General features: G+C 41.2%; 1 protein-coding gene across 9 annotated transcripts in view; it reads right to left on the reverse strand.

The window, feature by feature from the left end:
- Nucleotides 1-12,688, reverse strand: part of GLI3 (GLI family zinc finger 3) — a 244,377-nt gene that overhangs the window by 105,784 nt on the left and 125,905 nt on the right. For all 9 annotated transcript variants that reach the window (XM_024106445.3, XM_065583838.1, XM_065583839.1 and 6 more), the window contains one exon: nt 11,088-11,193. In XM_024106445.3, the coding sequence (XP_023962213.2) occupies nt 11,088-11,193 (106 nt within the window). The remainder of the gene's footprint in view (nt 1-11,087; nt 11,194-12,688) is intronic.

The following is a 12,688-nucleotide window of genomic DNA, read 5'->3' on the forward strand; positions in this document are numbered from 1 at the left end:
TCGGTCCTGGGGCCGGTTTTGTTTAATATCTTTATTAATGATCTGGAGGATGGTGTGGACTGCACTCTCAGCAAGTTTGCAGATGACACTAAACTAGGAGGCGTGGTAGATACACTAGAGGGTAGGGATCGGATACAGAGGGACCTAGACAAATTAGAGGATTGGGCAGAAAAAAACCTGATGAGGTTCAACAAGGACAAGTGCAGAGTCCTGCACTTAGGATGGAAGAATCCCATGCACTGCTACAGACTAGGGACCGAATGGCTAGGTAGCAGTTCTGCTGAAAAGGACCTAGGGGTCACAGTGGACGAGAAGCTGGATATGAGTCAACAGTGTGCTCTTGTTGCCAAGAAGGCTAACGGCATTTTGGGCTGTATAAGTAGGGGCATTGCCAGCAGATCGAGGAACGTGATCGTTCCCCTTTATTCGACATTGGTGAGGCCTCATCTGGAATACTGTGTCCAGTTTTGGGCCCCACACTACAAGAAGGATGTGGAAAAATTGGAAAGAGTCCAGCGGAGGGCAACAAAAATGATTAGGGGTCTGGAGCACATGACTTATGAGGAGAGGCTGAGAGAACTGGGATTGTTTAGTCTCCAGAAGAGAAGAATGAGGGGGGATTTGATAGCAGCCTTCAACTACCTGAAGGAGGGTTCCAAAGAGGATGGAGCTCGGCTGTTCTCAGTGGTGGCAGAGGACAGAACAAGGAGCAATGGTCTCAAGTTGCGGTGGGGGAAGTCCAGGTTGGATATCAGGAAAAACTATTTCACTAGGAGGGTGGTGAAACACTGGAATGCGTTACCTAGGGAGGTGGTGGAGTCTCCTTCCTTGGAGGTTTTTAAGGCCCGGCTTGACAAAGCCCTGGCTGGGATGATTTAGCTGGGAATTGGTCCTGCTTTGAGCAGGGGGTTGGACTAGATGACCTCTTGAGGTCCCTTCCAACTCTGATATTCTATGATTCTATGATTCTATGATACACATTAGCCTTTCTATCCAACAAACTTTGTCTGGTTTCTGCTTTCTTTCTCTCCAAGGCAGCCCACATTCTCTTCTAACCTTGTCTCCTAACCTATGACTTAAATCAGCCTCTGTACCAGATGACTGGAGGGTAGCTAATGCACCACTGATTTTTTGAAGAGCAACTAGCTAAAGATAAAAAAAAAATGCCATTAGTTTTTGCGAGTACATCACCAGCAGGAAGCCTTCCAAACTATCAGTGAGACCACTGGATGACTGAGGTGCTAAAGGAGCACTCAAGAAAGACAAGGCGGTTGAGGAGAAGCTCTATGAATTCTTTGCTTTGGTCTGCATTGCAGAGGATAAGGTGGATCTCCCCACAACCGAGCCATTCTTTTTAGGTGACAAATCTGAGGAACTCTCCCAGATTGGAGGTGTCAGTAGAGGGTGTTTCGGAACAAACTGGTAAATTAAACAGTAATAAGTGACCTGGACCAGATGGACCCAAGAGTTCTGAAGAAATTCAAATATGAAATTGCAGAACTATTATCTGTGATATGTAACCTATTGCTTAAATCAGCTTCTGTACCAGATGACTGGAGATATGTAAAGCTGGTTTTAAAAAAAGGCTCCAGAGATGATCCTGGAAATGACAGTTAGTGAGCCTAACTTTATTATAGTTTCAACCAATTTGCCTGGTACTAAAGAACAAAATTATCAGGAACATACATATGTTGGGAAAAGTCAACATGGCTTTTGTAAAGGGAAATCATGCCTCACCAATCTACTATAATTCTTTGAGTCAACAAACATGTGGACAAGGGTGATCGAGTCAATATATTGTATTTGGACTTTCAGAAAGCCTTTGACACGGTCCCTTACCAAAGACTCTTAAGCAAAGTAAGCTGTCATGAGATAAGAGGAAAGATCTTCTCATGCATCAGTAACTTGTTGCAAGACAGGAAACAAAGGATAGGAATAATTGGTCAGTTTTCACAATGGAGAGAGGTAAATACAGGGCCCCACAAGGATCTGTACCGGGACCAGTGCTGTTCAACATATTCATAAATGATCTGGAAAAGGCGGGAAAGAGTGAGGTGGCACATTTTCAGATAATACAAAATTACTCAAGATAGTTAAGTCAAAAGATGACTTGAAGAGTTACAAAGGGATCTTTCTAAACTGGACTAGATGACAAAATGGAAGATGACATTTAATGTTGATAATATGAAGTAATGTACACTGGAAAACATAATCCCAACTATACATACAAAATGATGGGGTCTAAATTAGCTGTCATCACTCAAGAAAGAGATCTTGGGAGTCATTGTAGAGAGTTCTCTCAAAACATCTGCTCAGTGTGCAGCGGCAGTCAAAAAAAGCTAACAGAATGTTAGGAACCATTAAGAAATGGGTAGATAATAAAACAGAAAATATCACAATGCCACTATATGAATCCATGGTATGACCACACCTTGAATACTGTGTGCAGTTCTGGTTGCCCCAGCTCAAAAAAGGTATCTTAGAATTTGAAAACGTTCAGAGAAGGGCAAGGAAAATAATTAAGGGTATGGAAATCCCTTAAACCCTATATGAGGCCTGAGACTGTATATCTTAGAAAAGAGATGACTTACGGGGGATATGATATTTAACCCTTCACATAACACAGAAGTAGGGGTCAACTGAAAAAATTAATAGACAACAGATTTAAAACAAACATAAGGGAGTTATTCTTCACCCAACACAGTCAACCTGTGGAATTCATTACCAGGGGATGTTGTGAAGCCCAAAGGTAAAACTATTCAAAAAATAATGAGGTAAGTTCATGGAGGATAGGTCCATCAATGGCTAATGGCCATGACAGAAAGGGACACAACCCTGTGCTCTGGGTGTCCCTAAACCTCTGATTGCTAGAAGCTAAGACTGGGCGTCAAGGAATGGATCACTCAAAATTGTTCTGTTCTGTTCATTTCCTCTGAAACATCAAGCACTGGCCATTGTCAGAAGACAGGATACTGGGCTAGATGGACCATTGGTCGGACCCAGTATGGCAGTTCTGATGTTCTTGCTCCAAGCTTCCCTTTTTCATCTCCTCTGCCTTCTCTTGGCACCACCCCACCTATACCTTCCCTCCCAGCATCTCCAAGCCCAACTTCAAGTTTTCCTCTAACAGCTGTTCATGATTACTCGCTTCTGATGATGACTAGACACAGTGCCTCCCCACTTCCAGAAACGGGCTTCTTTAGCTGCCTCCTATATAACACAAGCATTGTGCCTGCTTACAGCTAAATATTTCCATGGATGGCTCTGAATGTCCCAGATACCAACGTCCATTAGCTTTCCTCAAAGGCCCATGTGCCACTCAGCCTTCATTCCTCAATGGCCCTTGGCTGTCCCAGGAAATCCATTCCAAGCCACAGAGCAGTTAAATCTTGTCCCACTAGCAACATTGGCTAGACTGGTGTGATTTCCATTCTTGCTGTGGAAGGGTCAATTAGCACTGCACCAAGCTGAGAAGCCACTTGCCAAGGCACTGGTCTAACGGTAAGACACTAGATATTGTAATTACTACAGGGGAAAGGAACTTGGGAACTCAAGTATAAAGGCAAAATTAAAGTAGTAGAGAAAGAGACAGAGAAAACCCATATTTCTTTTCACCCTCGTGTGGCAAGAGATTCTTGCTTTACAGAATATATATTCTGAGCCCAATCCTCCAAGCCCTGCAAATGTAGAACTGCCATTGAATTAAATGAACCAAATTCAGAGACAATGTGTAAGACTTGTATAAGTTCAAATGTTTCTCAATGACTAGTCCGTGGACTGGTGCCGGTCCCTGAGGTCTCCCTGACACAGTTTAGGAAGGCAGCAGGCTGGTCCCTAGTATCAAAAAGGCTGAGAAACTGCTCTGAACTGTTAGAGCATCTGGGCCTAACTTTCCTCTGCCTTCTGTCTAGTGTAGTTATTAGTGTCTGTGAAAATTACACCATGCTGATTTGGTTGCATTTTATGCTCCCTTTGTTCAGATGTAAATGACTATGCACGGTGCAAGGCACCAGAGAATCAGGCTCTCTGATTTGAACTTGGTCCCAGTCCTGTAAACATTCACACAAATGCTTAACTTAGAGCACATGAGTAGTCCCAGAAGTCAGTGGATCTACTTACCTGCACAAATTTAAGCATGTGTGTATGTGTTTGCAGGATCAGGGCCTTAGACTTTGTTAACTCAGATACTAATAGATTAGCACCCACTTACCAATGTGTAATTTAGAATAAGGGTTGGGCGTCTAAGTTTTGGTGTCACTTACGTGTTGAGGAGTTGGAAAATTATGACACTAACTTGCACCTTGCCTCCTTTTGGTTGTGTGTCTTGTGACACTCCTCTCTGACCCCTCAGCACATAATTTACAACATTGTAGGTATTCCTTCAGTCTAACCTAGACTCACTCCCTTACACAGACTCAGTGGCCCAAATCCAGGGTTGATGTGTAAGGAGGCTATGTAGATTATACATTGATAAGAGGTGAAATCTAAACTTGTAGCTTATTACATATGAAGACAGAAAAGAGTGTACAGTCCCAGTGCCTTAAAATTCTACCTGTCCTCTAGGGAATTTTCTACCTTGCATTAAATAACACTGGGTTCCTTTTAAAATAAAAGACACCCTCATCCTGCACAGGAAGTGGAAAGCTCCCCGGCTGAAAATCACACTACTTTACACTCACTTTATCTTTGACAACAAGACTCTATCATAGTTCCCTTGACCAGTGCTGGCAAGGTTGTTGTTGTTGTTGTTGTTGTTATACTGAAAACAATGTCAGTCAGTCTGACTACCACCAAAGCTAATTTATTGCATGGTTACAATTTGGTTCTCAGAAAAAATAATTCCCTTCCACGAGGGTCAGAGTAGCATGCTGATAGTGACCTGTTATGTTTAAATAATTGTTGTTTCTAGCATGGTTTCAAATGTATTAAGAACATGGCCATCCATGAATTGGCTGGTGACTGGCGGGAGAAGGTGGAATTATAGAAGTATGTTTCAGTAAATGGAAAAGGCTAGAAACCACAGTTAATCAAAGAGTGATTTGTCACTGTAGAAACCCAGTTAACAAATTGAGGAAAGAGCCAAACAAACAGAAAAATCACAGAATCCCTGTTTTCTTTTGGTCTGTTTTAATTTTCCAGTGCTTAAGTTACAAGACAATTTAATTTGTTACTTCAACAGGAAATAATACAACTGCGTTATATTTTAATAGAAGTCATCCAGATTCATGCTTTGAATTTGAAAAGTGAGACACATATATTTTCTACTAACACTGTTTATGTGCTGCTGTTGTGGGAAAGTGTGTTACGCTTCTTCCTGCTAAGCTACAAACTGAAGAAATTCTAGGAAAACTGAAGCAGTTCTAACAAACAGGTTTCAGTAACACAAAGTGACACATTTCAGTACATATTCATAAGGGTTGGGGGGTTATTACTGGGCTGTAATTGCAGTTGTTCTAACACCTAATAAGCCATGGTTGGAAAAACAAAGGCAGGTTAATTTGTGATTTCCTCTCCTCATTCAGAGGCAAATTAAGTGTCAAACAGCTAATACAGAACATATTTCATTTTATGAGATTTTAATTTAATTCTGCACCATATCGTTGATGCCTTAATGTAGGGTGGTTTATCTAAGAAGAAGAGCAATTTATAAACCTCTTTCAATGGAATCTTTAATGATAGGATACGGTAGCATAATTATAGCAGTGCCTGTTAGTCCTACTATACATATGAATCTGTCAGCAATTCCATCAAAAACATAAACCCCTATTTTAGGGGTTTATAACTCAGTTATACAGTTTTGCTCCAGGGTGAAATTTGGGATACAAGATTTCTGCCCATGAGTAATTAAAAAAAAATCCTAATATCTCATATATATTTATCTTTAATGGTAGAACTATGCAAGAATCCTTTACACCCTAAAAGTTTACTGATATTGACTGCTTTTTTGGTTTGCCTGTTACTCAAAAAAGATATTTTAGGCCCAGATGCCATCATGCGCGCAAGACCTTTTTGAAATTTTCTGTATTTTTCCTCTATTTGTTCTATTGATACCTAATTATAGTAAGACTCCACATTCTTTAGGTATAGATCTCAACCAGCTTTGCAAAGCTGGGAAACAATCATTAACCCCAGTTTTACATATGGGGAAAATATGTAAAAAAATGAATGAAAATATGAAAAAGCAGAGAAGTTGAGTGACTCACATAGAGAGTCAGTAGCAGAGATGTGAACAAACCCCTGGTTTCCTGACTCCTGTCCTATGCCCTATCCACAGTCTCCCAGAAATTGAAATAACTTTAAATCCATTTTTTTAAAGGATGCCATGACAACCATCCAAATAATGTCTCCAAAAGAATGATTAATCCCTTCTAAGCCAAAATCCAATGTTCCTAAAGATGGATTTACACCAGAGACTATAGCTGTTGGTGTCTATCATGTTTATACAATACTGTGAATTTTTGAAAACTCTACAACCTATGAAAATGCCTATGAAAAAGCTGTTATAGTCTGAAAGGTTCCTTTGTACAATCACCTAATTACATATTTACATTTAATTACACTGATCATATTGGCTCCAGTACATACTGGGTATGTTATACCCTATCATTTCAGCAATGGCATAAACAAACTGAAGGGAAGAATCTACTTAAGTTTATGTAAAAATAAATAAACAATAACAAAGACAATTTAATTTTAAAGTTAAGGCTGAAACTATAACATGTATCTCAAACAACTGCCTACAGCCCATGATCTCATGCTAAAATCCTATTATTTCTTATGAGCTATGTGATGATGGGAGACATCCAAGGTGCTGCAGGAAGTATTGGTGTTGGTTATTCAATAAGTGACACTCTTCCTTCTGAGTCAGTTCTGATTCCACTGACCTAGCGTGGTATAAAGAGGGTGTATTGTTGTATTTCAGATGAAACATTAAACTGAGATATTGACCATTTATGGTTCTTAAAGAACTTGTGGCGCTTTTGTCACAATAGGTTTTTAGCCCTAACTCCTGTTCATATTCCAAATTGAGTAACCACATTATGCTTACCTAAAATTTGCCTCTGCTCTGTTGTTGAGCACTGGTAATAAATACTGTTGTGATCCACCCAAAAGACTAATGCATTTCAGCAACAGTAAAGTGATCCCTAACAGGGCTCATCCTTGAAATCTCTGCCCAGGCAAACTACAGGCCCAGAATCTGTATATTAGTTTGCACAGCAATTTGGTATCCTTTGGAATGAGAGATGCTATTTAAATACCAGGTATTATTAAATAATGGTAACAGTGATAATCTTGCTCTTGTTGAAGCCAATGACATAATTTCCCTTGACTTTGGAGAGAGATGGATCATGCCCTAAGCCTCCAACCAGAGGCTGATTTTATAAACCATGTGAAGTACTCTAAAGAGCTTACATTATGCCTGGTCTACACTATGAGTTTAGGTCGACTTTAGCAGCGTTAAATCGAATTAACCCTGCACCCGTCCACACAACAAAGCCATTTCTGTCAACATAAAGGGCTCTTAAAATCGATTTCTGTACTCCTCCCCGACGAGGGGAGTAGTGCTGAAATCGACATTGCCAGTTCAAATTAGGGTTAGTGTAGACACAGTATTGGCCTCTGGGAGCTATCCCACAGTGCATCATTGTGACCGCTCTGGACAGCAATCTGAACTCAGATGCACTGTCCAGGTAGACAGGAAAAGCCCCATGAACTTTTGAATTTCATTTCCTGTTTGCCCAGCGTGGAGCGCTGATCAGGACAGGTGACCATGCAGTCCCAGAATCAAAAAAGAGTTTCCAGCATGGACCGTACGGGAGATAGTGAATATGATCTCTGTATGGGGAGATGAATTTGTTCTATCAGAACTCTGTTCCAAAAGACGAAATGCCAAAACATTTGAAAAAATCTCCAAGGCCATGATGGACAGAGGCCACAACAGGGACTCAACACAGTGCTGTGTGAAACTTAAGGAGCTGAGACAAGCGTACCAGAAAGCCAAAGAATCAAATGGACGCTCACGGAGGGAAGGGCGACTGATGACTGTAGCTATCCCACAGTTCCCGCACTCTCCGAAAACCACCTGAAGGGTCAAAAACATTGTCGCGGGTGGTTCAGGGTATATGTCATCAGCCCTCCTCCCCCCCCCACACCGCCCGTGAAAGCAAAGGGCAAAAAATCGTTTCTCGCCTTTTTTCACTGTCACCGTATGTCTACTGGATGCTGCTGGTAGACGCGGTGCTGCAGCGCTACACAGCAGCATCCCCTTGCCTTGCTGACGGCAGACAGTGCAGTATGACTGGTCACCGTCATCGTCATCCCGTGGGTGCTCCTGGCTAGCCTTGGTGAGGTCGGTCGGGGGCGCCTGGACAAAAATGGGAATGACTCCAGGTCATTCTCTTCTTTAAGTTTTGTGTAATGGAGATTCAGTCCTGCCTGGAATATCATGCCATCTGGAGGCTACTGCCTCAGGCTACTCTCTCAGTCGGCAGCACTGCGTGGTTGCACCTACCCCAGCCTACCCCTTGCTCCCAGGGCTCACAATCAGATACTTAGACCTCTACATTTTGCTGCAAATAAAAAAATAAAGCTACCGTTTAGAACTGTCCCCCAACATACATATCCTGGGACATTTTGTATTTTACCAGTGTCAATCAAAGACCCACACACAAATGGAGATTCAGTCCTGCCTGTGCTTCTATCCTATTGCTTATCACAGATTCCCATTTTCAGGTATAGGCTGAGCAAGTGCAGAATGGTGGTTCACTCTACTTCGCCCTCCCCTCCCCCCTTTGATCTCTGCTTGCAGAGGCAATAAAGTCAGTGTTGTTTCAAATTCATGCATTCTTTATTACTTCATCACACAAAAGGGGGATAACTGCCAAGGTAGCCCGGGAGGGGTGGGGGAGGAGGGAAGCAAAGGGTGGGGTTGTTGTAGGGGCACCCCCTAGAATGGCATGCAGCTCATCATTTCTGCGGGATGTCTGGGGCTCTGACCTGGAGCAGCCGTTTGCCTCTCTGGTTCTTTAGTAGGCTTGCCTGATATTCTAGGCAGGACTGACTCTCCATTAGACAAAACTTAAAGAAGAGAATGACCTGGGGAGTCATTCCCATTTTTGTCCAGGCGCCCCTGACCGACCTCACTGAGGCCAGCCAGGAGCACCATGACAGCAGCAGATGGTACAGTATGACTGATAACCATCTTTGTCAACCTGCAAAGCAGCAGATGGTACAGTATGGCTGGTAACTGTCTTTGCTAACTTGCAAAGGCAAGGAGATGCTGCTGTGTAGCGCTGCAGTACCGCGTCTGTCAGCAGCATCCAATAGACATACGGTGATAGTGGAAAAAGGCTGAACAGGCTCCATGGTTGCCGTGCCATGGCGTCTGCCCGGGCAATCCAGGGAAAAGGGCGTGAAATGATTGTCTGCTGTTGCTTTCACAGAGGGAGGATTGACTGACGACATTTACCCATAACCACCCGCGACAAATTTTTGGCCCCATCAGGCATTGTGATCTCAACCCAGAATTCCAATGGGTGGGGGAGACTGCGGGAACTATGGGATAGCTACCCACAGTGCAACACTCCGGAAGTCGAAGCTAGCCTCGGTACATGGACGCACACTGCCAAATTAATGTGCTTAGTGTGGCCGCATACACTCGAGTTTATACAATCGGTTACCAAAAATCAAATTCTGAAAATTCGGAGTAATCCCGTAGTGTAGACATACCCTTAGAATCTAGCTTCATATGCACTGCAAAACCTAGAATGAAAGGGGTGAATTTGTATTATGCTTCCACCTTAATTCAAAATGCCCCTGTTAAACAGTAGGTTTAACTCAAAATCTTTATTTTAATGTATTTTATTGCATGGTTGATTACGGTGTAAATACTTACTGATGCATCAGTGGAACTCTAAGGAATAAATCACAAGTTTCTGTACTCTCTCTTTCATTCTATAAATACCCACTTTTCCTTTAATGCCCAAGGAAGACTGCAACACAGATTTATTACTTACCTCCAGGCAAATTTGCTCTGAAATTACAATTCAGTAATAGGAGACTAATCCAAAAAAACTGTTGGTAAAATATTGTGTGTGTACTTGGGTATGTAGTTAGGATTGTTAATATCAATTAATTCTGCTCACAGAGGAGGACTTGTTTTAAAACAACTTCATTTTTCTTCTGTATATATGTAATTACACAGCTGTAACTAATAGCCATGGAGATGCAATCTGCCATCTAAACAACTAGCATTATTCTTCAAAGTATTACTTGTGCATTTCTTCTTTTATTTTCTCAATAAGAGGGGTGATTATTAGATATAATTAAATGTATATATCAAGACTTTTAGCACAGGAGTAAGCCCTCCTTATGGCTCCATTTTTTTATGGTATATGGCAATTTTTGGGACATTACAACTAAAGATCATTGCTTTATTTTGCAAATCTGATACTCCTCTCTACATATAGAATAAGATAATGCTTATTTCCACAGGGTTCGTCCTCTCCCTTCTTTTTCTAATGCACGTTATCACTGGCATTCTTTTCTTTTATCTTTGTGTAAACCATGTGCTCTATTACATTTGCCATTTTGTTTGGGTGACATTCCCATCAATCAACTGACTGCTTGTGCACACACACAACAGGGACTATGAAAATTCCCCCAAAATTTCATTACGCTTCATGGCAGTCACTAGGAAAATGCTTTGATGTTACAGGAAATTTTAGCTATGAAGAATCCCAAGCCTAATCCAGAGAAAGTACACGTTTTATTTAGCAGTATTTCATAGGGCTCTGTACTTGTTAATTTAGTATTTATAGAATGACAGCACACAGAATAAACATCAGCAAAATATATAGGTAACACTTGCCAGCTACCTATTATAAAAGGCATTCCTAAGGCACCAGCCTGGTTCTGCTTCAGTGAATCCACGAACAGATAAACTCGATGCATTCCAAACGTAAATCTTGCTCTCCAGCTAGAGCTGCAAAGCTTTCCAGGCACAGAGTTTTAAGTACCATAAGGTTTCCAATATTTGTCTCTTGTTCTAGGCTCCATAATATAGCAATGTGGAAAATAATACTTACACATGCAGTGGAGGAATGGGAGATGGTTCATAATGGTAACGTCCCTCGTGATGTCTTGCATCAATTGGCACAGGAGGGTGGAATGCTGGAAAAAGGTGAGGCGGATCTGAAAAATAAGGTTTCCAAATATGAATATATCATGCAGCTATTTTTTAATATTGATTACACCTCTCAAATTATGTGCCAACTGTAATATGATGTACAGTCAAATTCTTCTTTCTCAGTACAATGTCAGTGTAACTGAACAGAGTTTGTCCCATAAAATTTGCATAGATGTGCGTGAATATTCATTTATTAATTTTAATATTCTCTTTTTATAGCTTAAATGGCAAATTACATACAGAAGCCTTTAATAAATAATTACAGTGCACACATGTGAAGTATCAGATCAAAAGGATCACTGAACCTTTCATAAGCATCCCTGGTTCTTTTTTTTTTTCATATTAAAACAAATAAAAATGTTATTGAAAGAAAGACCTAAAAATAGACTACAAATAGCATGTAGTAAAAATGATACAGTGGAATGTACAACTAAAACAGCAGTGTACAAAGTACAATCTGGAGTAAATTACAATTAAGTTAGAAGGAAAACGTGATTTGGAAAGGCTGCATTGGAGGAGATGCTGTGCTGCAGCGCACCAAGGGGAAGCATCAGGAAGTATGTGCTTCAGGGTGTGGGGATTCGTTTCCTCAGCCTTGAAAAGGATGCAGCATATTCTTCGCATGCAGCTGGTCACCTCTGCTGGCAGGCATGTAAAGCGGTGGGGAGAAATGGCTTTGGTTACTCCCCACCCTATTTCTGGCATGTTGTTCCTGGGAAGGCCAACTCTGAAGCTGCCACTGCAATTCCAGACAGCCCTTATATACCTTACACAAGAGGGAACAGTTCCTCGCAGTCTCGTCCCCAACCCGCCACTACACAGGTTGCGTACAGGCCAGAACAATCTAGCCCTCATTTTTCCACATCATTCTCTAATTAAAGCTCTCCGCCATTTTGGATGCTATAGTTTTAATATGCTGTAGATCTCTATCAACATTTTCATGCCTTTGCAACTGTCTAATGTAAAGAACGTTATTTTATAGAAGATATTTAATGCATCATTACAATCCTGAATGGAGGAAACAATGTACAAGCAGCAACATAACATCTGAAAAGCCCATTGTCTCTTGGGGTGTGAAACCTACCTATCCAGACCAATTATTAACTAATTTTTATTTTGTCCTAAATCCATACTTTTATGTGATCCTAAAACCAGATGGAACAGATATTATGTAGTGTCATGGTTTTACTAAAAAGGATTCTAAAAAGAGAAAATCCTTATTTATGCTCAGTCGGGAAAACCAAGCTAGAGAGGCCTTTTTCAGTCTTGCTATAACTCTTAGGGTAAGTTCTGTGTGTATTTTCTTCCTTCTGAATTCAGCTAAATGTAATCCCCCTCTTAGATTATGTTATCTCTGACAACAAGTGCATCAAGCCAGTTGATGGTCCAAAAAAAGGGTGAGGAATTGCCTCTGTTTTTTCTCAAAAATGTGAAATGTTTGATACTCTCCAACCAGCTGCGGTTGGTAGAAGAGGAGTGTAAAAGATAATGGGTTGGGGA

This window comes from Chrysemys picta, chromosome 2, assembly GCF_011386835.1.
Source record: "Chrysemys picta bellii isolate R12L10 chromosome 2, ASM1138683v2, whole genome shotgun sequence".
NCBI lineage: Eukaryota > Metazoa > Chordata > Testudines > Emydidae > Chrysemys > Chrysemys picta.